The sequence below is a fragment of the Arvicanthis niloticus genome, chromosome 13, assembly GCF_011762505.2.
Source record: "Arvicanthis niloticus isolate mArvNil1 chromosome 13, mArvNil1.pat.X, whole genome shotgun sequence".
NCBI lineage: Eukaryota > Metazoa > Chordata > Mammalia > Rodentia > Muridae > Arvicanthis > Arvicanthis niloticus.
Window position 1 is genome coordinate 53832749 of NC_047670.1, and position 27743 is coordinate 53860491.

The 27743-nt window shown below is 53.6% G+C and overlaps 2 protein-coding genes across 3 annotated transcripts in view; both read right to left on the bottom strand.

Moving 5' to 3' along the window:
* Positions 1 to 1117: 1117 nt before the first annotated feature.
* On the bottom strand, positions 1118 to 18706 carry Mfng (MFNG O-fucosylpeptide 3-beta-N-acetylglucosaminyltransferase). The gene is made up of 8 exons (XM_034516694.1): positions 18245 to 18706; positions 12867 to 12915; positions 12408 to 12510; positions 9650 to 9803; positions 6043 to 6128; positions 4435 to 4600; positions 2503 to 2588; positions 1118 to 1884 (listed from the first exon to the last, which is right to left on the bottom strand). Exons 1-8 carry the CDS (start codon positions 18497 to 18499, stop codon positions 1824 to 1826), a joined length of 960 nt encoding a protein of 319 aa, XP_034372585.1. The 5' UTR covers positions 18500 to 18706; the 3' UTR covers positions 1118 to 1823.
* Positions 18707 to 20292: 1586 nt separating this feature from the next.
* Card10 (caspase recruitment domain family member 10) overlaps positions 20293 to 27743 on the bottom strand; it is a 28887-nt gene continuing 21436 nt past the window's right edge. For both annotated transcript variants that reach the window (XM_076911601.1, XM_034517210.2), the window contains 9 exons: positions 26066 to 26225; positions 25720 to 25831; positions 25056 to 25299; positions 24854 to 24923; positions 23962 to 24055; positions 22788 to 22946; positions 22549 to 22664; positions 22023 to 22135; positions 20293 to 21388 (listed from right to left, as the gene is read on the bottom strand). In XM_076911601.1, the coding sequence (XP_076767716.1) occupies positions 21151 to 21388; positions 22023 to 22135; positions 22549 to 22664; positions 22788 to 22946; positions 23962 to 24055; positions 24854 to 24923; positions 25056 to 25299; positions 25720 to 25831; positions 26066 to 26225 (1306 nt within the window). In that variant the 3' untranslated portion in view covers positions 20293 to 21150. The remainder of the gene's footprint in view (positions 21389 to 22022; positions 22136 to 22548; positions 22665 to 22787; positions 22947 to 23961; positions 24056 to 24853; positions 24924 to 25055; positions 25300 to 25719; positions 25832 to 26065; positions 26226 to 27743) is intronic.

Genomic DNA, 27743 nt, shown 5'->3' on the forward strand with positions numbered 1-27743 from the left:
CCTACCCAGCTATTCTGGGACAATGGAGGAAGCAGATGGTGGGAGTTTTCTACCCTCCACCAAAGCCTCAGGATCTGAAAATAACCCGAAAACCTGCTGCAGCTTCTAAGAGGGACCAGTGGCCGTGGACAGGACTGCTCTCTCACCACCCCTGGCTTTGGGCTCAGGGCCCTCCCTCTGCCAGCCTCTCCCTCATGTGACATCAGCTTTGGAGGGGCCCTTGCAACTGGATTCTGTACCAATCACTAGGAATACCGCAAGCCCTTTCAGAGACCAAGACCCAGGCATTGGGCGGTCCCCAAGATGCCAGACACAGACATGCTGGGAACATTCTGGTCCTTCAGGGCAAAAAACATGTCTAAAGGAATTGTAGGCCCTGGGAGCCTGAGTCTGTACCCCTCTAGCCACACAGTCTCTCATCCTTACACTCTCAAGTGTTCCTTTCTCTGAAGGCCCCTGCCATCCTGGTCCCATTTGTTCACACAGCCAGCCTCCCTGGATAACAGCCAGATGTTAAAGGCTATTGTACTTGTTTGGCCTTTACCTTGACTGTTCAATCCATCCTGCCACCTTTAACTGACACCCAAGGCAAATCCCCAGCTCAAAGTCACCAGGCATCCCAGATACAATGGCATCCCAGTCCATGCCCTGAGGGCAGAGAAAGGAGGCAGGGTGCCCAACACTCACAACTGACATAATCACACCTCACACCGGTACATGCCCCAGCCACGAATACATCCCCCCATATGTATCATACAGTGCTCATGCACACATATACACACATACACACACACATGCACACACACTTATCCTGTCTCCCTTTCTCTCTCATACACACACACCCTTTCTCTCTCTCTCTCTCTCACACACACACCTTCTCTCTCTGTGTGTCTCTGTCTGTCTCTCACACACACACATGCACACTAACACACATGCACACATGCATGCATGCACGCACACACACACACACACACACACACCCTTCATAGCCATCATTCCCCAAGCCCTCTCTGAACAACACACCACATCCCACCACCGAGTGTGGCCATCACCACAACTCAGAAGCCTTGTTCCAGCCAGGAACACTGGCCGACCATAGCAGGAAGCTGGACAGAGAGAAACTTAAATAAAGGTTTAATTTTCTTACAGTTCAGGTGTTAAGGAGAACAGCTTTAGATTGTCTTGGCCTTTCTTTCATGGTGCCAAAGTAGCTGCCCCAGATCCAGCTGTCACACCCACACTCACAGTAGGAAGACAGGGTCTTAGGCTGAGAACGTACTGTAGAAACCCTTCTACTGGCTTTGCTCAGTTCCGCTGGGTCATATGTGGCAGCCCCTCACAGCAAAGAAGGCTGGGACAGTGAACCAAAGGTCAGTTGCAATTGGCACCTGTGCCTGCTGGGCTCCCAAAGTCTAGGTCCATTGGCCAGCTGAGCAGAACCACGAGCGGTTGAGACCAGTCCCATAGCTGCAGGTCACAGATCCTGGTTTTATTCTGATGACTCTAGTCCCTAAGGAATCACTGAGGCCAGAGCCCAAGCCCAGACTCCAAGCAGGGCACCCTCAGGAGGGTGAGGATCCTCATCACCTCCGCACACACACACTAACTCAAGTGTCCCTGCAGCCTCTGTAGTGTGACCAGGAGTCTGGGCCCGAGACACCTTCAACACCAAGCAGTGTCCATATCCTGGCTTTTCCTGTCACCCAGAGGCCTTGCCAGGGACCATCTGCCAGTGGGCACTGGGCCAAGAGCCCTTAGGACTGCTTGGGAGGTGGGGAGTGGTCAGGCAGAAGCATCCATCATCCTCTGTGGCAGTTCAGAGCTCACGCTGGCAGCGGACACCAGGGTGTGTCCGGGTAGAGGAGACAGTGGAAGGATCGAAATCTGCAGAGAGATCATCAAGGGGGGACAGTTACCCCAATCTCGCTGATCCATGGGCCCTGCAGATGCTCAGCCTGCAGGGTGGTGGCGAGCACCCCCAGCACAGAGCAATCAGAACATTGGTAAACGACCCCTGATTTGAGAACCTCTCCTTCCAGATGCCTTGAAAGTCAGAGGAGACACCGAGAACCCCCTGGCTGGGTTCTAGAATCTTCAGGCTCAAAGAATCTAGCATCAACTAACACCGAGGCTTGCATGCCTCTGCAGATGGGCAGCTCACTCCGTTGAAAGGCAATGCCTTTCCTCTGGGGACTTTGCATTTCTTCCCCACACTGAGCCAAATTCTATCTCCTTAAAACATGGCTGTGCTTAGCATAGCCCTAACTCCCAGGGCTCTTGGAACAGCCAGGGGCTCTGGTGCTACAGATACAGACGGAGAGTCTAAAGCCCAGAGAGGACAAGACAGTTATCTAAGGTCACACAGAAAGTAGCGGACTAGGAAGTTAAGCCTGTTTTCTCTGCTCCCAGCTTGTGTGCTCAACCACCATGATTTGTGTCACTATTCTCCCTCAAAGTTCCTCAGTCCCCACCTTCATGCTACGGTCTCGACCCCACACCCACCTGGAGGGGTCCTCTTCATGAGAGAAGGGGCCTGGTAGCTTGATGATGTTCAGTTTCCCCTCAAAGACTCCATAGCTGAGGGTGACCTGGGGGAGGATGGGAAGGTATTGGGGGATGCTCCACCCAGGAGGTCCTCCAGGGAGACACTGGGCCTTTAGAGAGGCCTGGCAATTGAGCCTCCTGTACAGTAGAGCCCAGCCCCTCCCAAAAGCACTGCATCTTGAAGAAATGCTCCTGCCTCAGAGCCTCAACCCATCCCCAGCAGCGATGCTTACCCAGGAGGCTGGTGATTCCCTCTTCCTAAGGACTGGGACACCAAGCTCATCAAGAAGGGGTTGTTCCCCTCAGCTGAGTGCCTGGGCTAGCTGGGAGGTTTCCACAGCCCTGAGCAGGCCTCGGCTAGTCCCTCCACCTAGAGCCTGGACTATACAATGTCAGGAAGACATGGGTCAGAGCTGTCAGCTAAGAAGCAAACACACGCCATGGCTAAAGACTGATGGTTTGGTGGCTACCGGGGCTCAAAATCCCCATTTGGCTACAGCAGATGTGTCACAATTGACTTCGTTTTTCTGGGCCTCGGTTTTCCTATCTAGTAGAATGGGAATAATATTTGTAGTCAGCCTTCAGAGATATTCTTTCTTTCTTTCTAGACAGGGGTTAGAACTTCTGATCCTCCTGCTTCGACTTTTAAGTGCTAGGATCAGAGGTCTGCACCACCAGACCTGGTTTCTGAAGATCTAGGGATCAAACTCAGGGCTTCATGAACACTACATAAGCTCTCTACCCACTAGGCTACATCCCGGCCCTGTAGTTGGCCCTCTGTATCTGCATCTTCTACATCTGTGGAGTCAACCAACCTTGGGTTGGAAATATCTCAGTGATGTGTGTCTGTGCTGTGCTCTTCTTCTCACTTGTTCACTAAACACCAAAGCGTGACATATTACTGAGTCTTTCTATCCTGTTAGGAATGGAAAGTAACCCAGAGCCGATGTAAGGAGGGGGGGCACATGCCAAACACTGAGGCCCTGCCCATAAGGGACTGCAGCTGAGGGTTTGGGAATCCTTTCGGCCTTGGAAGCAGTCCCTACGGACACTGAGGGAGGCTTGTGTGGCCACTATGCGACAACTGGCAGAAACAGAAAGTGAAGGGGGTCAGGCCCCTCACAGTGCCAGGTGACAGTTAACTGCCCCATTTCTGGCCACCCTACATTTGTCCCCCTTTCCTGGCTTCCTGTGCCCTGCTTCCCTGCCTAGTCAATCGACTGACTTCAAGTGCTGACCCAAACTAGACTATCAGACCATGGGATCTGAGGGTCAGCTGGGAGGTCAGAGGACCCTCCATCCATGGTGACTACAGACCTAGGGCTGAGATCCTGTCCTCCCAAGGCCTGGGTCCCCTGAGGAGAGTACAGATGGGACAGGAGATAGACCCTTCTGAATGCCAGGCCCTGTCCGTCCACATGACTCAGCTTCATATGAGTTCCTCATATGTACCTCAAAACTCTGACTCAGTGGGGGCAAAAAATCTCAGGCCTTCTGGCCAGGCAAGCCTTAAAGGGAACCCCAGACAGAAGTTGGAAGGCCCACCGGGCTCTTTCCACAGATTTCTCAAGAGGGTAGTGTGAGGGTGGAAGATTCAGAGTGGAAAGGGAAACTGTGGATGGGAGTGGGGTGGGGGTTGGGGGGGGGGGGGATGGGGCAGGGTCTTGGGAGCAGCACCCATGCCTGTGAAGTCCTCCTAGACCAGAAACATAGGAAGCCTGAGCCACTGTCTGGAGGGCATCTGCCGCCTCCCTGGGCCTCTGTTTCCCCATTAGTCGGTGATGGCCGAGCCCCATAAGTTCAATCTCCGGGTTGATTCCAAGTACCCCAGCCTTTGTCTGGAGAGACCCTCTTCCCCACCCCTGGGCCTCTGCTTTGCAGCTGGCTCACCTGCTCCAGAAGCTGGGCAGCCCCCAGCAGCTGCAGGGTTTCCAGATGTGAATGGAAAAGGGGGCTGGGCTGCAGACGGGCCCCCAGCTTGCACTCAATGATGTAGCCCACGGTGCAGTCATCAGGGAGCCGGATGAGAGCCGAAGTGTCCACGAAGTGGGAGCCACTGGAGGACAGAGCTAGGTGGCGGCCACTGACCCAGGCCATGCGCACATGCACCCCTCCCTCCTCCCAGCAGGGCCTGCGCTGGACCAGCAAACTTCACTAGGATAATAGACAAGTCTGGAACCTGGGGGTTCTCAGTCTCTTCCCCTGAGAAATGGGCTGATAACAGTCCTGCCTTCCCAGGGTCCTTGAAGGACTGGGTGGAGGAATGGTGGGAAATATATCCTTTCTTCTTCTTCTGTTTTCTCTCATTCATTCACTCGTAGATTCACTGCTGAGCTTGACACCCCCTGACCCCTGCACCTCACTAGGGATAAGGACCCAGACATGATAGAGAGACACCCCCTGCCTGCCCCAGATTGGGGTACTGAGGCTGGGGCCAAGTCAGAGGGAAGCACATGTTTTGAGGGGCTAGAGGGAAAATGTGGATTTCCCAGAGGCAGCAGCAGGCTTTCAGAGAACACCTCCTGACTGTCCAAGACCATCAACATCACTTCCCAGGATGCCTGGCCAGGGGTGGGCATAGTAACCCAGCCTGGTGCCCCTCCCTCAGCTGCACATTTAGATGGAAATAGGTACCACAGAGGTGGGCAGAGTACAAGGGGGCACCCTAGTCACAGAGACAACCTTGGGCCACGGTGTGTGCCTGCTCTGGGCTGGCCCTAGGGACAGCATGTCCTCTGACACTCTAAACCCCCTCCTCAGGCAGGGAAGGGCAGACAGGGACAGGGGCCGAGCAGCTGTGTGACCTTCAACCTGGGTAATCTAAGGCTTGTCAACCTCTCCTGAGGGCTCTGAGCGTGGCCCTGCCTTCCCTCTTGTTCTGGTCCTCCTGGTGAAACAGCCTAAGTTGGGTCAAAGATCCATACAAGCTCATGGCCACTGATGCCAGCCTGGGAAAAAGCTAGGCTCAGCCACTTTCAGAAAGGCAGTGTGTCTACCCACACACACTCCCAGATCCCGCTCCTGTGAGGGCCTACAGGGATGTTTCAGATAAAATGTTACCCCTTCCAGGAAGCCTTCCCTCATGCCCCCAGTCAATAGCCCCTCTCCATCTCCGAGGGCTCCTATGCTTGACCTCCATGACATCGACTATCAGAAGGTGAGGAAAGGACTGCCAAGGAGCCCTGGCCACTGCAGGTGTCCACCTAGACATTTTTCCACTTGGCTCTTACAATGCCATTGGCCACTATACATTCAGTTTCATTTCAGATGGGGAAACTGAGGCAGAGTGCACTGAACCACGTGCCCTAAAAGTCAACAGAAATGTCTCCCAAAGATCTGCACTGCCCTAATGCAGCTGGATACGATACAATTTCCCCTGGGTACCCTCTTGTTCCTCCTGCCTCAAAGGCACCTCATGTTCACCACAGCCTCTCACGCTAACCATAGCCTGTCATACACCACAGTCCCTTCCGTTCACCACCCCTGACCTCTACTTACCTGGCCCATGGCACCATCTTCAAAGCCAGTTGGCGGTTGATGCAAAAGCCAGCACCCCCTGTGGCAAACCAGAACCGAACCAGCCTCTGGAAAGAGGATGTCAGAGATGTGGAGTGAGCCCAGGGAGCCAAGGGGCACCGGCCACAACAGCTAGAGTACCCCTTACCCCTAGCCATCATGTCCTGAAGCTCTGCCTCACACCTCACTGGAGACTGAAACATGCCCATTTCACAGATAGGGAGCCGAGGTCCAATGTCACACTGCTAATTATGAGTCCCAAGGGCACAGGGGAGCCCCAAATCCAGCTAGAGTCTGGCTTCCTTGAAGAGGAGGTATTTGGTCTGAGACATCCAAGTCTGTAGGCCTCCACAGGAGAGGGTGGAGTGGAAGAGGAAGGGGAGGAAGAGGAAGAAGAGGAGAAAGAAGAGGAAGAGGAGGAGGAGGAAGAAAAGGAAGGGGAAGAGACAGGTGCCATTTTACCCTTGGCTTTCGAAGGGAGTCTTGGCACCTGATCCTCCAGCTCACAGAGGTGGTCCCATGCTTTCGGAATAAAGCCCAGGGCTGGGCCCCTTGACCCAGCAATAGGCACGTGACTTAGGCCAGCCAATCTGAGCCTTTCCCAGAGTGCTCTAGGAAGACCATAGGGGCGTGGCCTCTATAAAGCCTGAGCAGCGCTAATGCCTGAGGCGACCAACACCAAGCCTCCAGCTCTCCCCTTCTACACTCCAAATTCCTGAGGCTGAGAAAGGTTTTCTGCAGATGAAGAACATGAAGCCACCCCTGGAGTAAAGAGAGGACAATCTTGGGAGCACCAGTGGGCAGGCAGCCCGTTGACATGGCCATCCCAGTAATCAGTAGCATCCCTTCTGCCATTCTCTGACCTTCCACCACCCTCACCTCAGCCCAGGCCTCTTCCTGGATCTCCTGCGAGGACCCTGAATTCACCTGTGGGTTCTCCGGGCCTTTAGGAGAACCCTTCCCTTATGCCATTTCATCTCTCCGACTCCTCCCCCACACTCAAATTCCTTTCTGCAAGTCCACACTGGTGCTTAATGAGAGCATCTTGCGTTGGGCTGAGATTTCTCCCATGATGCTGCTCCAGAAAGACCCGTGGACAGACAATGAGGAGGCCCGAAGGGCCCCCTCCCACCACTCCCATCCCCTTGAAGGATCCACTTCTGGGTCCTAAAATTAAGCCTGGGAGCACGGATGTCCCAGTTCTGTCATCTGACAGCCTTACTTTCTAATTTACTTCCACAAATGTCCTTTAGAGAAAGTTCGGGGCTCGAAGAGGCAGTGTGAACGTGAACGTCTCTTGAGGACCCAGCATCCAGGAAGTACTCAATAATTGCGTGCTTTATTAAAACTAACAAATGTGCCGCTTCCCACTCCTATGTAATTAGAGTAACCACAACATCACCAAAAGGGCCTCGGCCCTGTGCCCAGCTCTGTGCTAAGGGCCGCACCGCAAGCACAGTGACCAAAGCACAGACTGAGGCCACTTGCCTCAGAACACAGAGCAGTTACAGATGCCAAGCCAGAAAGAGATCTTTCGCCTTTGCTGTCCCACCATGCGGAGCTCTAGGCTCTGCACTGGCCTGGGCACTCGGATTCTGGAACACTCCAAGACAGAACAGAGAGTAAGGGACATTCTCTTTAGTGGTACATATGAAGAAGAAGAGCACTGTGCGGGGGTGGGGGGGGGGAGTTTGGTTAGTTTCTGTCAGCGTGACATAAATTAGAGACACCTGGGAAGAGAGACCCTCAATTAAGGGCCTCCACCAGATTGGCTTGTAAGCAAGTGTGAGGCATTTTCTTTTTCTTTTTTGGTTTTTCAAGACAGGGTTTCTCTGTATAGCCCTGGCTGTCCTGGAACTCACTCTGTAGACCAGGCTGGCCTCGAACTCAGAAATCCGCCTGCCTCTGTCTCCCAAGTGCTGGAATTAAAGGCATGCGCCACCACTGCCCGGTGTGAGGCATTTTCTTGATTGATGATTAATGTAGGAGGCCCACATAGCCCACTCTATTGGCCTCCAGCCTACTATGGGTGGTGCCGCCCCTGGGCTTGGTGGTCCTAGGTTGTATAAGAAAGCAGGCAGAGCAAGCCATGGGGAGCAAGCCAGTAAGCAGCACCCCTCCATGGGTTCCTGCCTTCTGCTCCTGCTTGAATTCCTGCCTTGACACCCCACAATGATGGAATGTGATTGGTGTGCATATTCCAAATAAACCCTTTCCTCCCCGTGCTGATTTTGGCCATGGTATTTATGACAGCAGGTCTGGATGTACCCAGTCAGGCATTGACCTGACCCTGCAAGACATGTCTAAGAAATGAATCCCATAATATTCATCCAGTCCCCAGTCCAGGGATGCTGACAGATGGCCCCACCTGACTCTTATGCTCACAGTCTGTGAGGAAGAGCTGTGATCACCTGCCTCACAGATGAGACACTGACAGCCAAAGAGGTGGGTCAGCTTCAGTCAGGGTCCCCAGCAGGAGTGACGGGGCTGGTCTATGAACCCCAGGAGACATTCTCAGGCCTGGAGACAGAGGGGGGCTCAAGCTGGGTGGGAGGTCAGGGTGGAGGATGGGGACACCCCTGGGCTCACCGGGAGTGGCATGTGTGTACACACACCCTGAGGCCCAGGAGGATTTAATTAGGGCTTGGAGACTGACTGATAATTAAGGCTCCAGCTTCCCCAGAGCAGCAGATGGTGGCCTGGGGAGGGCGGGAGGAATCTTAAGCAGCAGCTTCTGCTGCAAGCAGGGTCTCCTGACACAGGGGCCTCCTCCCTGGCTTCCTCCTACCCTGGGGTTAACACCCAAGCTCCAGAAACCAAGCAGTACTGAGGGCAGGGAAGAATCATGCAATTAGGGGGACTCAGACAAAACCTCATTATTTATCTGAAGTCTAGCAGAGACACGGCCCAGTTCTCCTGGGTTTTGTTTGTTTTCTAACCTGGCCATCCTAAAACTTCTTGGGTCTGCAGTAAAGCTGGTTCTGGTCTCCCTAGTTCCCCGTGTCCACATTTCAGTGGCTGGACAGTGAAGAAGTCCGAGGGAGAGAGCCACATGTCGGGATTGGTGTGTAGTTCTGAGCAACCAAGATCTATCACCTGACCCAGCAATACCTAGGATTTTTCTGGCTTAGACCCAGTATCTATCTATGGCCCAGGCTGACCCGGGAAGCCACTATGTAACCCAGGCTGGCCTTGAACCAGTAACAGCTGCTTCAGCCTCCCCGAGTGGTAGGATTATAGGCATTATTGTATTACACAACGCCTGAGCTTCATGGTGTTGAAAATCAAACCTATGGCTTTGTGACGTTAGGCAAGCATTCTGCCAACTGGGCTCCAATCCCAGCCCAGGACTGTACAAATCCATGGTGAGTCCAGGTGTCTGGGAGTTTGGTCAGAGAGTCAGGAAAGCCCAGTGGTTAGAGACCTCCTTGCCAAGCCAGGGCTCTTTGATGACCCAGGCCTTACCATACAACCAGGCCCTGGCTCCAGGTTCTGCCCCTAGTATCAGTGTATACACACACACACACACACACACACACACACACACACCAAGAGCAACAGCCAGCTGAAAAGGGAGAATAAGACACACCGTGCGGTTTTTTGAATGGAGCTCAGAGGCGTGGATGGGCCTGTTCAGGCTGGGCTTGCCCACATAGACATCACGGTCCTGCGGGAATGTTTTCAACAGCTGCAGCAGAGCCCTGGGGTTCACGTAGTTGTCATCGTCCACATGACAGAACCACCTGTAGGGATGGGGCCACAGTGAACTCATGGAAATACTGTGTTCCTGGGTCCCCACAGTCAACAGCTAATAGCTATGAGTCAGGTAGCTGTTGGGGACCACGAAAGCCTCAGGGCCCTCAGGGAGACATCCACGCTACCTGAAGAATGAAGCTTCAAGTCAGTACCATGGAACTGAGTCTCCAGAATAAATCAGGAAGGCAGTCTCCAGGACTCAGGACTGAGTCAAAAACTCCTGGAGACTGCCTTCCTGATTTATTCTTCTTACACATTAAAGCATAGGAAAACTATGGAGAAAGGTTACCACAGAACAATTATTATAACAAAGCCCTAGGCATAGTGACATAGAATCTCCTTAGCAAGATAAGAAAGCTTTACGCACGCCTTTAATCCCAGCACTTGGGAGGCAGAGGCAGGCGGATTTCTGAGTTCGAGGCCAGCCTGGTCTACAGAGTGAGTTCCAGGATAGCCAGGACTACACAGAGATACCCTGTCTTGGGGGGGTGGGGGAAGAAAGAAAGAAAGAAAGAAAGAAAGAAAGAAAGAAAGCTTTACAATAAGGATGGACTCTATTGTTGATAAACAGAGCCCAGGGCCAGGGCCTGGGGCCTGCTACACAGGGATGTGTTCTGTTCACTGAGAAACACAAAGCCCAGGGCCAGGGCCTAAAGAATTCTGAGGCTATGGGAGAGACTCAGGTGGAAGCTGGCTCCTAACAGGACAGCAAAGGGTCATGTTTGACCACTTTCACTGGCATCCGGGTGGCCAGACATCTTTCATTCCTTCCACTGAAGGAAATAGGGTCACATGATTGACAATCCTGCTTTCACTGACACTAATGCTGAGCCAGCGGTTCTCAACCTTCCTGACTCTGCTTGGCTTTGTACAGCTCCTCGTGTCCTGGTGATCCCCTCCCATGAAATTATTTTGTTGCTAATTCATAGCTGTAATGTTGTTACTGTTCCCAATCATAATGGAAATGGCTGTGTTTTCCCAATGGTCTAAGGCGACCCCTGTGAAAGGGTTGTTTAAGGGGTCACAACCCACAGGTTGAGAGTCTCTGCTCTAAGCTCTCTGTGCTTTCTAGTGGGAGCTACTATTTGAGTCCTGAGTTTTGGACCAGGCAGCATGCTGTGTGCCCTCACAGATATCTTCAGAACAGATGAAGACAAAGACTTCATGACCACACAGCCACTGAGTGACAGGATTTGACTCCAGGTGGCCCACCTCTCTGCCTGCTAGGTGGGAAAGGGTGAGTCTAACCCCAGAAGGCCCTAGGATCCCTTCACTAGCTCAGGTCCCTTCATTTGTGTGTGGGAGGGGAGTCCGGGGAGCGTGTCAGTGTATGCTCAGGTACAAATGTATGTGCTTGCATGCCAAGGCTGGAGGCCACTGTGGATGGTGTTTCTCCTGTTACCAACCACCTTGTTTTTTGAGACAGGATCTCTCACTGGAACCAGACATGATGGCTAGGCAGCAAGCCCCAGAACCAGCCCATCTCTACATGGCTCCTAGCACTAGGGTTAGAATCATGCACATGCTTTTGGAGTTGGTGTTGGGTATTGAACTCAGATCCTTACACTGTACAGCTAGGACTTTACCCTCTGACCCACATCTCCATCCCCACCACTCCACTTTTGGGGCTTGTCTGTTTGTTTGTTTTGTTTTGTGTTAGATTAATTTTTCCCTTATGTGCATTGGTGTTTTGCCTACATGTATGTCTGTGTGACGGTGTCGGATCTTGGAGTTACAGACAGGTATAAGCTGCCATGTGGGAGCTGAGAATCGAACCTGGGTCCTCTGGAAGAGCAGCCAGTGCTCTTAACAGCTGAGCCAGCTCTCCAGCCCATATCCCCACCCACCCACCCCCGCCACTTTTGTTTGTTTGTTTGTTTTTATTTTTCTTTTTAGAGTACTCTACTTTTTAACACAACGCTCAATTCAAAAGCTGGTTCGAGTGGTTGGGGATTTAGCTCAGTGGTAGAGCACTTGCCTAGCAAGCACAAGGCCCTGGGTTCGGTCCTCAGCTCTGAAAAAAAAAAAACAAGATAACTGGCACAAAAGCTGGTCCAAGACCAGGAAGATAACTCTGGCACCTGCCAGAGATACGATGGAAAGATATAACTCCCAACCAGGCAGTGGTGGCGCACGCCTTTAATCCCAGCACTTGGGAGGCAGAGGCAGGCAGATTTCTGAGTTTGAGGCCAGCCTGGTCTACAGAGTGAGTTCCAGGACAGCCAGGGCTACACAGAGAAACCCTGTCTTGAAAAAAAAAAAAAAAAAAAAAAAAAAAAAAAACCTCCCAAAAGTTGTCCTCTGACCTTCACACAATACATGGCACGCATATACCCACACATGTATACAGACACACACATAAATATTTTAATGTAATTAAAAAAAATAAGCCAGGCATAGTGGCTCATGCCTTTAGTTCCAGCATTTGGGAGGCAGAAGCAGGCAGGTCTCTATGAGTTCAAGGCCAGCCTGGTCTACAGAGTAGTACCAGTACAGCTACATAATGAGACCCTGTGGGAGCAGAGGGGACAGGGTAAAAAGATAGCCTGAGGCAAAAGTCACTCCTGTCCCCATGACCTAACCACACTTACCTGAGGCCACTGACCAAGAAGGCATCAAACTCTGCAGCCATCTTGCAAGACAAAGCAGGATGACTGTGCTCTGCAGAACAGTTGGTGACCACGAGGTGCGAGCCTAGAAATGAGATGCAGTCAGGTGACCTGCCCAGCCCCCCATAACACTGACACACACACACACACACACACACACACACACACACACGGGAATACAGGATGTATAAGATGAGGCTAGACCCCAGAGAGCCTAGAGGGCTCATCCCCTCCCAGGGAAACTGAGGCAGCAGACTGATCGGGAGCCCAGGTGTTCAGGGCCTTATGCAGTAGGCTCTTACACACTTATTCTGTTCCTGGGCACAAAGTAGTCAGTCCCCAATGCCAAAGACAGGAGACCTAATTCCTAGAGACCGAAAGGCCTTATCACAGCCATGAGCTTTTCCGGCCAACAGTGGAGCACCCCAGCCAGACAGTTACCTAGTCTCTCCTGGAGGCGTTCATCTGGGCTGTCAGTGAAGATGAATGTCTGTGGGGAGAAGGTGGCATCAGGATAGATTAATGGAGGGAGGCCCCCAATCCACAGACCACCAAAGCCATGTCCTAGATTAACCCACACACGAGAGGACATAGACGTGGCAGACTCCTGTCTTCTATCCTCAGACATACCCTCCTCCTGCACACATACAACTAAGCTCTCAAGGACACACAACTCCAGGGTGAAGGGTCTGCATCTGTTCTCTAGGGTTGCACACTCTTAGCCAACTCACGGCTCTTCCACACACAATGTCACAGCCACACTTGGCCACTGTGCTGCTGGCTATGTTTTGTCAACTTGACACAAGCTAGAGCCATCTGGGGAGAACCTCAGATGAGAAAATGCCTCTAGCAGAATGGCCTGTGGGCAAGACTGTAAGGAATATATTTATTAAAAATTGATGTGAGAAGGCCCGGCCCACTGTGGGTGGTGCCACCCCTAGGTAGGTCCTGGGTTGTGTTAGAAAGCAGGCTGAGGCCGGGCAGTGGTGGCGCATGCCTTTAATCCCAGCCCTTGGGAGGCAGAGGCAGGCGGATTTCTGAGTTCTAGGCCAGCCTGGTCTACAGAGTGAGTTCCAGGAAGCCATGGCTACACAGAGAAACCTTGTCTCGAAAAACCAGAAAGAAAGAAAGAAAGAAAGAAAGAAAGAAAGAAAGAAAGAAAGAAAGAAAGAAAGAAAGCAAGCAAGCAGGCTGAGCAAGCCATGGGGTGCAAACCAGTAAAGCAGCACCCCTCCAAGGCCTCCGCTTCAGCGCCTGCCTCTGGGATCCTACCCTGCCTTCCTTCATGATGGACTGTAACCTGAGAGCCAAACAAACCCTTTCCTCCCTCCCCAAGTTTCTTTCGGTCCTTGTGTTTATCACAGCATAGAAATCAAAGCCCTTTGAACCCCATCCACAGGAGTGTACAGACTGTAGGACTTGTCCCACCCAAACCCTCAGATACCATACCATATAGCCACAAAGCCTCGTGCAGTGCAGAGGCCCCCAGCACATCAGAAACCTCACACGCTGGCATGATCCTGCTTTCTCAGACTGGGCATGTGCCAGGACGGTCACTCACACCACCTCCCCAGTGGCTGAAAATGAGGCTGAGCTGGGATTCCAACCCACTGGGCTGTTGCTGTATTCTTATTCATTTTGAAAATGTTCACAGAACATCTTGAAAACCTTTAGTGGTATCCTTGACCCTTGGAACCAAGTGGACCCTTGAACCACTTTGAAGTGGGGGCTGAAGAGGAAGGGTGGACAAGAAAGAAAAAGTAAAGGCAACACGGTGGCTGTACTTACTCTCACAGGAGCCCAGAGCAGGGGTGGGGCACGGGGAAGGCTGGGCCATGAGGGAACCAGCCGGCTCTCCCAAGGCCCACGACCACAAGCTTACTTCAGAGCCACTGTGGCTTGACTGTAGATTGTTACAAGACTCTGCCTAGATCCTAGACCTACTGCCCTTTCAAACCTACATAGATAGCACTTGCACCCACTTGTCAACACCATCCCTATTTCTTTAGGATACTCGTGGAGAGATGGCTAAGAGCACTGGCTGCTCATCCAGAGGACCCCTGTGTGATTTCCAACGCTCACATGGTGGCTCACAGCTGTCTGGAACTCCAATTCCAGGGGGAGATCTCACGCCCTCTTCTGGCCTCTATGAGTACTACACCCAAAGGCATAAATACTTTAAAAAAAAAAAAAAATCAGTGTGATAAAGGAAGAGACACCTGACCCTTGCCACCGGGTGTGACTTTACCTCAGCCCTCCCTGCCCCACCTCGGGGCATCTCTACTCAGATTTGTTTTTTCAGTTACCCCTACACATTACAGGCACATGATCTGCATATACCAAGCTCTCTAAATCTCAAGTTGCACTTCCAGGGCCTCCCCCGCCAAGAGACACCCATCCCTGACACCCGTCATCTACTCCAGGGGCCCCTGGTGCTCTTCTCCCCTCCCACCAGAAGGCAGCACCCTGTCTGCCTCCAGTGTCCCAGCACCGGGCTCTCTCAGGGAGACTGGGCAGTTCTTCCTTCTGAGCCCTCTCCCCCGGGTCCGCCTCTGCACATTGAGCTAGTACCAGAGCCCTGGATGTTCCAGGGACAGCAAGTGGCCTAGGCCTGCCTAGTATTTTCCTCTCTACCCCTCTCCACCCACAGGGCCCCGGACCTGGAGGCCCTCTCCAGGCCTGGAGGTGTGGCATAGCACTTGCCCAGCATGCTCAGGCCTTGAGTTCAAGTTCTAACACTGGGGTTGGTGGAGAGACAATTCCCGCCTCCAACCCCCAATTTAAAAAAAAAAAAAAAAGCCGGGCAGGGTGGCACGTGCCTTTAATCCCAGCACTTGGGAGGCAGAGGCAGGCAGATTTCTGAGTTCGAGGCTAGCCTGGTCTACAGAGTTAGTTCCAGGACAGCCAGGGCTACACAGAGAAACCCTGTCTCAAAAAACCAAAAAAAAAAAAAAAAAAAAAAAAAAAAAAAGAAAAAACAAAAAAGGGCGAAAGAGATGGCTCAGCGGTTAAGAGCACTGACTGCTCTTCCGGAGGTCCTGAGTTCAATTCCCAGCAACCACATGGTGGCTCCCAACCATCTGTAATAGGATCTGATGCACTCTTCTAGTGTGTATCTGAAGACAGCTCATATAAATGAAAAAATAAATAAATCTTTAAAAAAAAAAAAAGAGCCAGGGCTGGTTGCACTTGGCTGTGTGAGGCCCTGGATTCCATGTCGAGCATCAAAGGTTGAGTCCCCTGCCCTCCCTCCCACACATCGCACCCTCTTCCCACTTGCTGGGCCCAGAGGCTCAGAGTCACCATGCCTGTCACCTCGTGTGGCCTTGTCCACCCACATCACCATCCCGGTTATCCTGACTTCCATCTTTCTCTGCTCCCGAGGCCAGTCACGGCCCAGCCCTTTCTTCTAGGTCCCCAGGGTGTCTTCCTCTGCCTCTTGTTCCATTCTCAACCAAGCCTACTTACCACACAGCTCCGGAGGGAGCCAGCCAAGAAGTCAGGCCTTTCTTGTCTGACTGACTGGCAAATTTTTGCCACCAAATGGCCATGGGGCAACAAAAGTCACTAGAGTCCAGAGCGCGGCACAAACAGACTGAGAATGTTTGCTGAAGTGGGGTGGCAGGTGGGGCAGAGTTAGGGAAAGGACCAAGGTCCAGGAGTCTGGGGTAGAAGAAGACTCTGGTGGTTTTAGCTCTTGAGAGCACAGGGGGCTGGGTACCAGCACAGGGGGCTGGGTACCACCGCAGACTGCATTTGATTTACTTAAGCAAAAAGACCCAGACAATAGTTAGTTATAGCTTCACAGGCTGGGAAACAAAGAGAAAGGCAGCCTGCTGGGGTAAGGGAGGGAGTGGCCAGGGACCATCTGCTGCTGTGAAGGGGAGAGGGGGCTGAGGCCATCTCCCCCTGCCCAGCCCCCACCCAGGAGGGGACTAGAGGGAGAAAGACTCCTTCGAGCTCAAAACACACAAAACAGCCTACCCCGCCCACCCCCTCTGCCAGACAAAGGCCATACATGAGTCCATCCCAGCACACTAAGCCGAGGCCACCTGTCACCCCATCACCTTTAACCAGCCGGGCACTCAGGACTACAGTTAACCAGCCAGGGCTGTTTCCAGACACAGATGTGTTGTGCAAATGTGGGAACTGAGGGCCTGTAGCCAAGGTCACTGGAAGAAAGGAGTCTAGGAGTAAGGACTGGACCTCCCTGTCTCCCACCTTCCTTCTGCACCCGACCATCCTTCCAGAACCTTCTCCCCGGCTCCAGCTGACCTCACTGAGGATGGGAAGTCAGTACCTACCATGCAGGTGGTTGGCAAGATTAAGGGACATGAAGCCTCCTACTGCAGCCCCTTAGAGAAGCTGGCACCTTTGACCTGGGTGCCTCATTGGCCCCTGGGAGAAGCTAGGACACACATTTAGGCAGCTGCTGGCCTTTCTGTCTTGTTCTGCCAAGCACCAGCACCTCAGCCGGTGGCCCCTGACCAGCTGCACCCCAGTAACCCAGGCAGCTCTGACCTAGAGGCCTGTTAAAGAAGAAAGGAGCCCAGCTGAGAAGCAGAGAGGGTGTCCTGCAGTGCTCTGCCCCACAGGCCTTCTGGGTGACTCTGGCCAGCCCTCCCTTTCCTCATTCAGTGTAAGGGCACCACCACGGTGAGCAAGACAGGAAAGCACCAGGGACCATGTGAGACCATGCTCCCTCATACACACAGACGCAGCTTCATAAACAGGAAGGTCTGTGAGGAGGGCCAGCCCTGCTGGCTTCCGAGGAGGAACCATGTTCTCCTCCAGACAAGAAATTATACAGGGGGGGAAGTGGGGGCTGGGGATTGCAGGGAGCTCTACCCGGGAAGAACTCATGCCTGTACCGGACACTGTGCCAGGAAACAAGGGGGGGAGGGAAGAGGGCATCCTCTTCAGGTACCCCCACTTCTCCCTCACTGAACTACCTCCTCTCCTTGGCCTCTCCTCCAAGGGCTCAGTCACTTCCGCCCACAAAGCCAGCAGCCACCGTGGGGACATAGTATGTGAATGCACAAGTGCGTGAACTCTTCTATCTCCCCTGAAGTGGTCCCCAGTGCCCCCCCCATCCCTGGCTTTGATTGATGGGGTCTTGAGTATGGGGAGAAAGACTCTGTTTTCAGGAAACACACTCATTACCCATGCTTTCTTAATTATTGTATTTAGCATACCTAGCCCTGTATATGATGAGCACATGTATACACACACACACACACACACACACACCACACACGTATCCCATATGCCTGGCAGCTTGACCTCCACTCCACTCTGCCTCATCCACTGCCTCCCAAAGGCAGCACAGGAAACTGAGAGGCTAGACACCACCCTCACACTCTGGGCAGCACAGTGGGGCAGGAACTGAGAGGAAGCCTCCCTCAAGCAGGCCCCACCTCCCTGTCTCCCCAGCATCCACATCACACCCCTGCCTCAAACAGCCCCATCCATGCCCAGAGCTGAGGTGGGCAGCTACTCAGGCCTGGTGGGCTGTATCTCTCTGGAGCTTCCTTAACACCCACCACGACCTTAAGGCAAGTTAGGGTCAAGAATCTAGACGAGGGCGACCCAAGAGGAGCCTAGAACAGGGGTCCCACACTGAACCCGACAGATGTAGACCTGGGAGTCTGAGGCGGCCCTGGAGTGCGGCGGTGGTGATGGGGGTGAACATGGAGGAAGGAAGAGTAGAGAGACCCCAGAAGGAACCACTCACTGGTGGTCAGCTTTTCCCCAGACCACCAGGAAGAAGCCCCTCAGCAAGGAGCTCTCTCAGGCCTTAAGGCGGCCCCGCCTGTCACCTGTTGCCTGGTCCTGGAGACCCACGTGTCAAGTAGCAGGTCCAGGCGGGAGCGGTGGAAGGCCCAGGTAGTCTTGACTGCGATGAAGATGTCGCCCAGCTGCAGCTCCAGGGGCCCCGGGTTCGGTTGGTTCAGCCTGAGCGTGCCCTGCATCATCCTCAGGGACAAGCTCGAGTGATATCGTAGAGACAGGAGCCCCACGCATAGGAGGATAAAGAGGGCTCCCGCCAAGCCCCGAAAAAACCGGCAGTGCATTGGTAGCGGGCCCCCAGACAGTTCAGCCCCCGACTCCCCAATCAGTCTGGGGTGGGAGGCTGGTCAGCCGGGGGCCCTGGTACAGGCAAAAGTCTGGCAGGCATCGGGGGCAGGCACCAACGGGAAAGGAGGAAGCTGGGTCTCTGGACCCAGAGGCTGAGCCACCACCGTTCTGCCCGCCCGGCAGAGGCCACCAGCCCGCCACCTGCTCCTCAGCCCTCCCTCCGGGCAGGGCTGCTTAGCTCCTGGTCCCGCCCCTGCCTCAGCCCGAAGGGCGGGGCTAGGTCTGGGAAGCCCCAGAGGCAGCTGCTGGGAGCCACCCACTGAAGGGGCACCGGGCCCTGCCAGCTGCTGCAGCCACACCAAACCCTCCACGAGGTGGGAAGAAGCGTCTCCAGCCTTCCTATGGCCCACAGCTCGGGCTCCTACAATACCCATTATTTCACAGTCCGGTCGAGCCAGCTTCGGATCTTGGCTCATTCTCCCTCCTGCTGGCCCTCCCCATCACCCACCACACATCAGGCCTACCACAGGGCCGTGCCCACCATAACATGCTCCCTAGAGATCACTCCTTGCTTTCTTTGAATCTTTACAGACATTATTTCTGCCATGAGGTCTTCCCTGTCCGCGTTAAACAACCCTCCTTCCCAGCCTCCAAGCCTAGACCCTTCTCTGTCTTCCTGCTGTACAGTGTATTTTACATATTTATTGTCTTACTCTTGATATTACTGGGGCAGGGGGGGTTCTCTTTTGTTGACTATCCAGAGCCCAGTATGGTGCCTGACACATACTGGGCACTCAATCAATATTTGTTAATTATGTTAATTAAGCACAGGAAAGTGTTTGGCGGCTGTGAATGGATCTAGGCCTGCTAAGGCTTCTGACACACAGTGAGGTATCAGCTTCAGCCTGTCCCCTTCACAGCCTGCCTCCTCAGCACAGTGCCACCAGGGAAAAACCTAGGCTTGGTGCTGGGTTCAGATCCTAGCTAGGGCCACAACCTGGCTGTGTGGTTTTAGGCAAGATACCTCTATCATTTACAAAATGATGGGTGAGAGCTTGCAAGATGGCTCAGCAAGTAAGGGTGCTTGCCACCAAACCTAAGGACCAGAGTTCAATTCCCAGGGACATGCCCAATACCGCAAGTTGCCCTCTGGCCTTGTGTGCATGGCCACAGCAAATTCCTTAAAGAAAGGGATGCCGGGGCAGGCGAGAGGGCTCAGCAGGTGAAGTGGCTTGCTGACACGCTGAATGCCTGAGTTTGATTCCCAGGACCCACAACAAAAGGGTTAAAGAGGCTCCCGAACATTGTACACACACACTGCATTCTTGCTCCTTCACGCACACACAATAAGCATTTTTGCTAAGTGAAATCCTGACCTCAAAGCCCAGGGGCACCTCTTCCAGGATGCCTCTCTGGACTGCTCCCCCTGGAGGCGACCATCCTCACTCTCAGGAGACTGTCTCAGGGACGTCCACACACCCACAATTTGCTCTGGTCTCCTGTACTCAAGCCAGGTCTGCTGGCTTCAGTGACCTGAGCAGAGGACACTCTATTGATGAGGAAGGCAGGGCTGAGGGCCACCCCCCACTTGGCACTGGGGCAGGTAAGGTGATTCCAGCACAGATGGCGGACGTGTCCGGGAGGAGCCAAGGGAAATGTGACCCTCCCCACAAACTGAGCAAACTGGCAGGGACCTGAAAGGTGGAATCCGCCAGTGCTGGGGATGGGGACAAAGGGGAGTAGTGGGACAGGGGCCCCGGGCCAGAGATGGAAACAAGCATAAGGTCACTAACTTCTATGACAAACTTTAATGACTCATTGTGTACAGCTTGAAAGGTCTGGGAATTACCCACAAGCCTAACATTCGAATGGCCTAGCAGCACCGCCACCTTGGCCTCCTAGAGGCAGGCGGGGGACAGAAAGCCAGTGAGAGAACATGTCCTGGTGTGCTGGGCGGAGAACACACTGATTAGTGCCAGTATCACAGGATGGTGATGTTTACACAGGATGAGAGGTGACACACACAAGGAGATAGACATAAAGGTAGGAGCTGACCAGGGCAGCCATGGTAGCTGCACAACAGCACACACAGGAAATGCCAGGGGACTGTGGAGGCCACATGGTGCTGGGCACTGCTGGGTACACAGACCCAGGCTGAGGACCCCAGAGACATTGTGTGCCCAGGTGGAGGGACAGAACTGGGCATCCATGAGGAAATGTGTGCAAAACTGAACAACGGTGTGAGAACTCTATTCCAGGGTGAGTGTGTAAGGAGAGGACACAGACACACACATAAGACGCACAAACGGAAACGTGGGGACATTGGAGCTAGCGAGGAGACCAGAGCAGCAGGTCAGGGACAGGTACATGGGCTCCTATAGCCTGTGAAGAACCAATGACAGACTCTGGTGAGAGCCCAGGACCAAGGTCCCACACTGGAGAGTCCATGGGGGACAAGGAAGGCCCCAACTGGGGAAGGTCTGATTCTACTGAAGACACAGGGTCTCCGTCTGCTGGTCACCTCTCCAGCACAGGTGTGAGCCCATGTATAAACGGTGAGTGTCCAGGCACCAGCTGGAGGAGGCCCAGGCATCTGACGGAAGAGGTCTGGACAGTGGCTGGGAGAGGCTGAGCATCAGATGGGTCCTCAGGCCTCACTGCTGCTGCCACTGCCCCCTCTGCTGCTGCCTCGCTCCACCCACACAAGGCGAGCCTGTTCCTGCAAGATTCGGCCACGCACCACCTTGGCCAGCTCCTCTGCATGGCCCCATGCATGGGCAGGCACCTGCACCCAGGAACACGGCAGTCCCCAGAGCCACTGTTCTGAGCCTCGGCACTGACGGAGCAGCTCTGAATCCCGCCAGCCTGGCCGGCCCAACAGGCCCCTGCAGAGGAAGGGGGTGGTCAGAGCTGGGTGCATATGTGCATACACATGCATAGACACATAATACACATTATGATACGTGCACGATACACATTACACGCACACACATACATGACAGACAACACACATAGCACATACCAGTACATACTGATACACAATACACATACACACATAACTACAACCCACATGATACAACAAAAGCACAATACCTATATGATATACAATATGTACATAATACATAGCATGTATTATGTGTGGCATACCTGATATACACATGGCATGAAAGTTACACATATGATTCACACTATGAGTAATACGCAAAAAAGATACACTTATAATGCATTATACACCCATGATACACACACAATACATACCCAGAACACACACACGTGATACACATTATACCCATGATACATGTACGATACATGCATATCTATGAGACACATAGTACAGACACCTACGATGCATACATATATATGCACATGACCTACCTCTGTTACAGACCTAGCCCACTCTAAAGATAATCACAATACACATAAATAATACAAGCATGCACACAGATGGACAGGCAGACAGGTGGCAGGTGCAGAGACAGAGGCTTCCAGAGAGGGCACCCACACATAGCCACCACTCGCCTGATCTCACGGACATTCTTCTCAGTCACCTCCACATGGATGACGATGGGGTAGACCTCACTGCGTACCAACTCCCGCACTCCCCGTGCACCCAGCTCCAACAGACAGTGCTTCTGTTCAGACAGAGACAGACAGACAGACAGTTTACTCCTGGGCCCACCCTTGCCTGCTATACCCACCCTGCCATCACCTCCCAGGACAAAGTCCTGCTTCATCATCAATAAAGAGCCAAAGGAAACTGGAGACCCAGAGTCAGGAGTGCGCTGGGGAAGACCAGGTCCCTGTGGACCTGGGTCTCTACTCTCATCCCCATCGGCTACACCCCTGCACCTCCAGCCAGCAGGCAGAGCAATGGAAACTCAGGAGTAAAGATGTTCAGGTAAGAGATACCAGCCCAACCCTTAAGTAACCCCCGAGGGTCACTGTCCCAACCAAACTAGCACAGGGAGGACACGGAGGAACCCAAGGCGTGGCCCAGATGCTGGTTCTTGGTCCCAAAGGCAGCCTTGTCCCCTTCAGCACTTACCTTCCCAACAGACTCCTGGATGGCACGGATCCTGCTGCCCAGCCCAGCAGTGGCAGGCCAGGCTTTGGGGGCTCCGGGAGCTGAGGATGTACACTGCTCCTCTCCAGAGAGGCTTTCTGTGGAGAACAAGGACATGCATGACTCAGGGCCACAGGCTCGGCTGTCCAGGGCCACCCAGACGCACGTCCCTCGACCCCGTACCAATATAGCCACCCACCCAGGTCAGGTGGCAGGCTCACCTGCAGGGCACACTTGGAAATCCAGCCTGGAGCTGGGCAGATCCAACAGGTTACGGATGAGGCGAGGTGCAAGGCACTCAGGCAGGAGCACCACAGGCCGCAGGGCGGACACCAATAGTGGCCGCACCAGGCTGTAGGGTTTTAGGCTTCGCTCCAGCTCTGCAGAGAGGGGTATGGAAGAGGTGAGGAGCTCCATGGGGTCCTTAAGTCAACATAATATTCTGCCTTTCTGCCTATTTTCCCTTTCTGCATCCTGTACACACACACACACACACACACACACACACACAAACACACACACTCAGAAAAGAACTGGAGCTCTTGAAGAAGGCATCTTTCTGATCCTGTCTCAGGTCTGCCCCCTACAGGCCACTCTGCAATCAGCACCTAGGGAGAGGCTTCCAACCTTCAACACAATCATGTGACTCCCTGCTTTCAATGCTCTGCTGACTTCCCAACATCCCAGGGCAAAGGTCACATCCTCCTAGTGGTTACAAAAGCACTGCATGAGTGCCGGGAGAACTCAGCATCTGGCCTGCTCTGGCTTTAGCTGCCGGCAACATTGGGGCTTTCGCCTGCAGCTCAGAGCCATGCACCGGCAGCCCACGTAACTTCCACTAGCCACCCAAAGTTCAAGTCACACCTTCCTAGGTCCCTAGCACATGCTACTGGGCACCTGGCTCTAACTACACTCACTGTCTCATCTGCTAGTGTCCTGGGGTTGCTGAGTGTCCTGGACCTCGGAGATGTTCTCCATACCCATCTACTGTACCCACCCTCCTCCAAAGACACCACCCACACCGCTCCTGTGACTGTGTGTGAGCTTCACCTCCTGTAGGGGTAGGCTCCTCCCCCTCTTAGGAGGCTCCAGTTGAAAGGGTCTCTCTTCCAAAATTTTCCCTCACGTCTGCATCCCCAGTGCCCCTCAGAAGTGCCGGTTTCTCATCTGGCTCCTCCCCAGACCCTTGCTCTCCTCAGTGTGGTGGGTGGCACTAGTTGTCAACGCTCCTCGGAGTCACACACATACACACCAGCTCCCTACCCATGGGCTCTCTTCATCCCACCATCAGGGAGCCTTGTCACTCAGGACTGTTCCTACTGCTGAGCCAGGGGCCACCCAGAGGCACACTGGGCACTTGAGCAGAGGGGATGTTCCCCGTCCCCACAGACTCACCTGAGCAGGGCTCGGCGGGTAGCTGTTCCCCTGAGTCTCCGGCAGTGCCTCCAGCAGGCTTGGGCCTCACCAGCCCCAGGGCTCGCTTCTTCAGCTACGTGGACAAGGAAGGGAGATCCTCACAATCCATCCCAGCAACAGGGGAAAGCTGAGGGGGCATCCTGACACTGCAGTTCAGACTCAACAGGTCAGCATATAGCCCCATCCACCTCCCCTCCTATCTCGTTGTCCCCCCACACCCACCACCGCCGCCGTATTATTGTTCCATTCACTCCACACACACCCCCATCCCTCATTCCCCAAGCTCATCCTCAGCCTAGTCCAGCACAGTCTCTCCTCTAATAAACTAACAGCAAAACCCTAGGTAGGAAAACCAAGGGCACTCACACTATTCAGCCCAAGCCTGACCGTCATGGAGCAAGCCCCAGAGCCGGCACTGGGCCCCAGCCATGCATGGACTCATAGAAGCTGCTTGCTGTCCAGGAGGCAGGTGAAGGGCAGAGGGGTGAGCATGCACGGCTGCATGCTCTTCACAATCCCCCTGAACACACACTCCCTGGCAATGGGGTCTCCCAGGGACCTTATCAAGGGACCTCACTTTACCATGGGCACAGTGGTGACCCACCCTAGGGACTGAAAAAGAGAAAATGACTGTTCTCTGGTGCCCACTGTGTACTAAGACATAGACTAACTAGAGTCGGGCCCGTTCCATACACTTCATCTCTCAACCATTCTGCATCAACATCCTAATGTTCTCTGTTTCCTGGGCACCTAGGAGATCAATTATGGTCACAGAGGCCTCCCCTCTTCTCTCTTCTCAGGGACGACAGAATATGCAGCCTGCCCCTCCCTCCACTGCCAATGCCTCTGCTGGCCCATCATCCCTGCTTACATTACTTCGAGGGCTTCGGTGTCTGCTAGAGATCAGGTATTTTTCCTGGACTTCCAGAAGCTGCTGAGCTCTGCAGGAGGAAGGTTGGGTCACACATGTCAAGAGAAGTAAGCCCGTGTCTTCTCCTCCAAATCATCCTGTCCCAGAAGGCAGTGGGGAACTCCTTGGGAAAGAGGGCCCCAGCCCAGGCTTCCGACATCACCTCTGATAATTGGGCACGGTGCCTCGGTCCAGGTCCCGTAACGTGAGGGTGTCCACTCGAGTACAGAACCACTCCTGCCTCCGCTTGTAGGCTGGGTCCACCAACCGCAGGATCTCTTGGGCTTTCACACAAAGGGCATGGGGATCTGCCCGCTCCGGCAGGGAGAAGTTGGCTCGAATGTACAAGGGCTCAGTACCCGGCCCCTTTGCCCAGGCATCCAGGGCCTCATGGAAGGACTGACAGGCTGGGTTTGGCAGGGTAGGGAGGACACAGGAGGCTAGTGAGCCCAGGGATCAGCTTCAAGGGACTCGGGCTGATATGACGCTCTATAGACCTGGGCTGCAAGGACCTTCTTTGAGCAAGGAACTTAGGTACAGAAGAGTTAAGTGATTTGCTTGAAGCTTTGAGTCCCTAACAATCAGCCCCAGGACTCAAAAGGTCTCTGGACTCCAAATGTCATACCCCCTTCATGATTGGTGCTTAATAAATGCAGAAAGAGAACACATGTGCACACCAAAAAGAGGCCACAACCCTGCTGGCACGGGGACATGGGCTTCTGCATCTACTTCTGGGCCCTTCTACTCCTACCCACATCCCAGACTGAAGGAGGCCTGACTGGCTGGGTCTCATGAGTTCAACAGGTTCTCCCATAGGCCAGGCTTACCCTTTGAGTCCAGCAGGAAGGGGAGGGTAGAGCCCTGGTTCCAGAGCAAGGTCCTCTGCTGGGTCTCAGCTTCCAGGCCTGCCCCCTCCAGGCCAGTGCCTTCTGCCCTTGGCTGAGGCCAAGCAGACAGTGAATGATTTTAGGGATGTAGCTCTGTCAGGATGCTGTCACCATGCCCCACCCCCTACTCTACCAAATCAGATGTTAGTCACCGCAGGCTGAGGGCAGAGCAACTTCTACTTCAGTCAGTCCCCAGAAACCCCACCCGTGGATGCTGCTCAACCAACCAATGTCCACACTTGTTGAAGCAGGACTCCTGCCCCTATAGCAAGAAGAGGGATCTCACCTCTTTCTGTTCTGTCCTGGCTGACCCAGGCCCAGACAGCACCCTGCGAACCACCGCTCCAGACCATCTGTCCCCAAGGACTGGCAGGCTATCTGGACTTTTATCCTGGGGATCCAGGCCCCCAGGGGGACTCCAGCCGGACACCCGGATGGCCAGAGACCTGAGAAAAGGAGAGGAAGGTGGGAATAAGAATCCAGTCAGCACTTTAACAACGTACCCAGAAAGCAACCGTGACTGTGCTGCCTCATCAGGCCATGAATCTCACTCACCCAGGGCCACTGCCCCTGAAGTTCCCTCTGCAACATCCTTCCCTCTCTCCCCAGCCTGGCCATCCTGCTGCTGCTGCTTCAAAACTCAAGCTAGACACAGCCTCTCCCTCCCAGATACACCTGCCCACTAACCCTACCCCTGCAGCACCCCCTGCCAGGTTTTGTATTTTCTCTTCAGTTCTGCCCATTTCAAAGCCCTTCAGGCCCAGACAGCTGTGGAATCAAGTCTGTACCCCTAATACCAAAACCCTGTGTCTAACCCATTGAGGACAAAAGAACACAGTTTACAAGCCCAGGAGGGAGGATCCCTTAGGCTCTAAAAGCAGCTGCAAGGGAGGGGCGCAGACAGTAGGAAGGGGCTTCAGGGGAAGACACTGCTGGGTGCCATCTCAGTGTGGAACCTTAGTGCTTTGTGACAGAGGGTGAGGAGTCAGGCTCTGGGGTGATGGGAGGTTTGCGGCACAGAGTTCAGGATTTGCAGCAGCAGAGGCAGTAAGAGATTCCAGCTACCCATGTTCCCCAGCACCACGGCTCCTTGATTACCAACTTAAAATCCTGAGCAACGGCTCCCAGAAAAGCCAGCTGGAACCTGTGCCTGAGTTACACGAAGGTGTCTGTCCACCCTACTCCCTGACAGGAAGGGGGCCACTGAATGAAGCCAAAGACATGCCAGGTTCCCCCGTGACAGCGGAGTACTGCCCATTCCTGGATGAGAACTGGTAGGGGCCGATGGCCAGTCTCAGGCAAACTGACCCCAAAGTCTCTTCCATGAGCCTGAGGCTAGCCCAGTTACAGAGGAGATCCTCTTCTCCCAGCAGAGCCCCTTCCCCACCTCAAGGTAGTCACACTGCCGCACCCCATCCCACCCCGGCAGCAGGCACCTGTCCCCTCAGGCCCCTGGGACCTGTCCTGGTTCTCAGAGGCAATGTGGAAAGACCTAGGCAGAACCAGGAACTCTTGAAACTTGCCCAGTCAGCAGTTAGAGAAAAATATCCTGGAGGGCCCCACTCTGTATCTATCCAACCTGTGACATACAGGACACCCAGGATGGCACTCAGTGCAGCCCAACCCAAAATCCTAAATTACTTAAAACATGAGATTTTTTTTTGGTCATTTTTTATAATTCAGTTGCACAGGGCATCAACTGTGTAGATGACAGCCTCATGTTGAAATGTCCAAAAGTCGGGCTGCAGAGATGGCTCAGTGGCTAAGAGCACTGACTGCTCTTCCAAAGGTCCTGAGTTCAATTCCCAGCAACCACATGGTGGCTCACAACCATCTATAATGGGATCTGATGCTCTCTTCTGGTGTGTCTGAAGACAGCTACAGTGTACTCACCTACATAAAATAAACAAAAATCTTAAAAAAAAAAAAAAAAGAAATGTCAAAAGTCTGAGCACGCCTGTGCT

Bases quoted from the DNA above. Each gene is read 5' to 3' on its own strand.
- Mfng (XM_034516694.1), bottom strand. From the start codon at position 18,499: ATGCACTGCCGGTTTTTTCGGGGCTTGGCGGGAGCCCTCTTTATCCTC. The intron at 9,804-12,407 runs GTAAGTGTGGTT...CCATCCCTACAG, and splicing joins TTCTTGGTCAGTGGCCTCAG to GTGGTTCTGTCATGTGGACG. The intron at 1,885-2,502 runs GTGGGTGTGGGG...ATCTCTCTGCAG, and splicing joins CATGAAGAGGACCCCTCCAG to ATTTCGATCCTTCCACTGTC.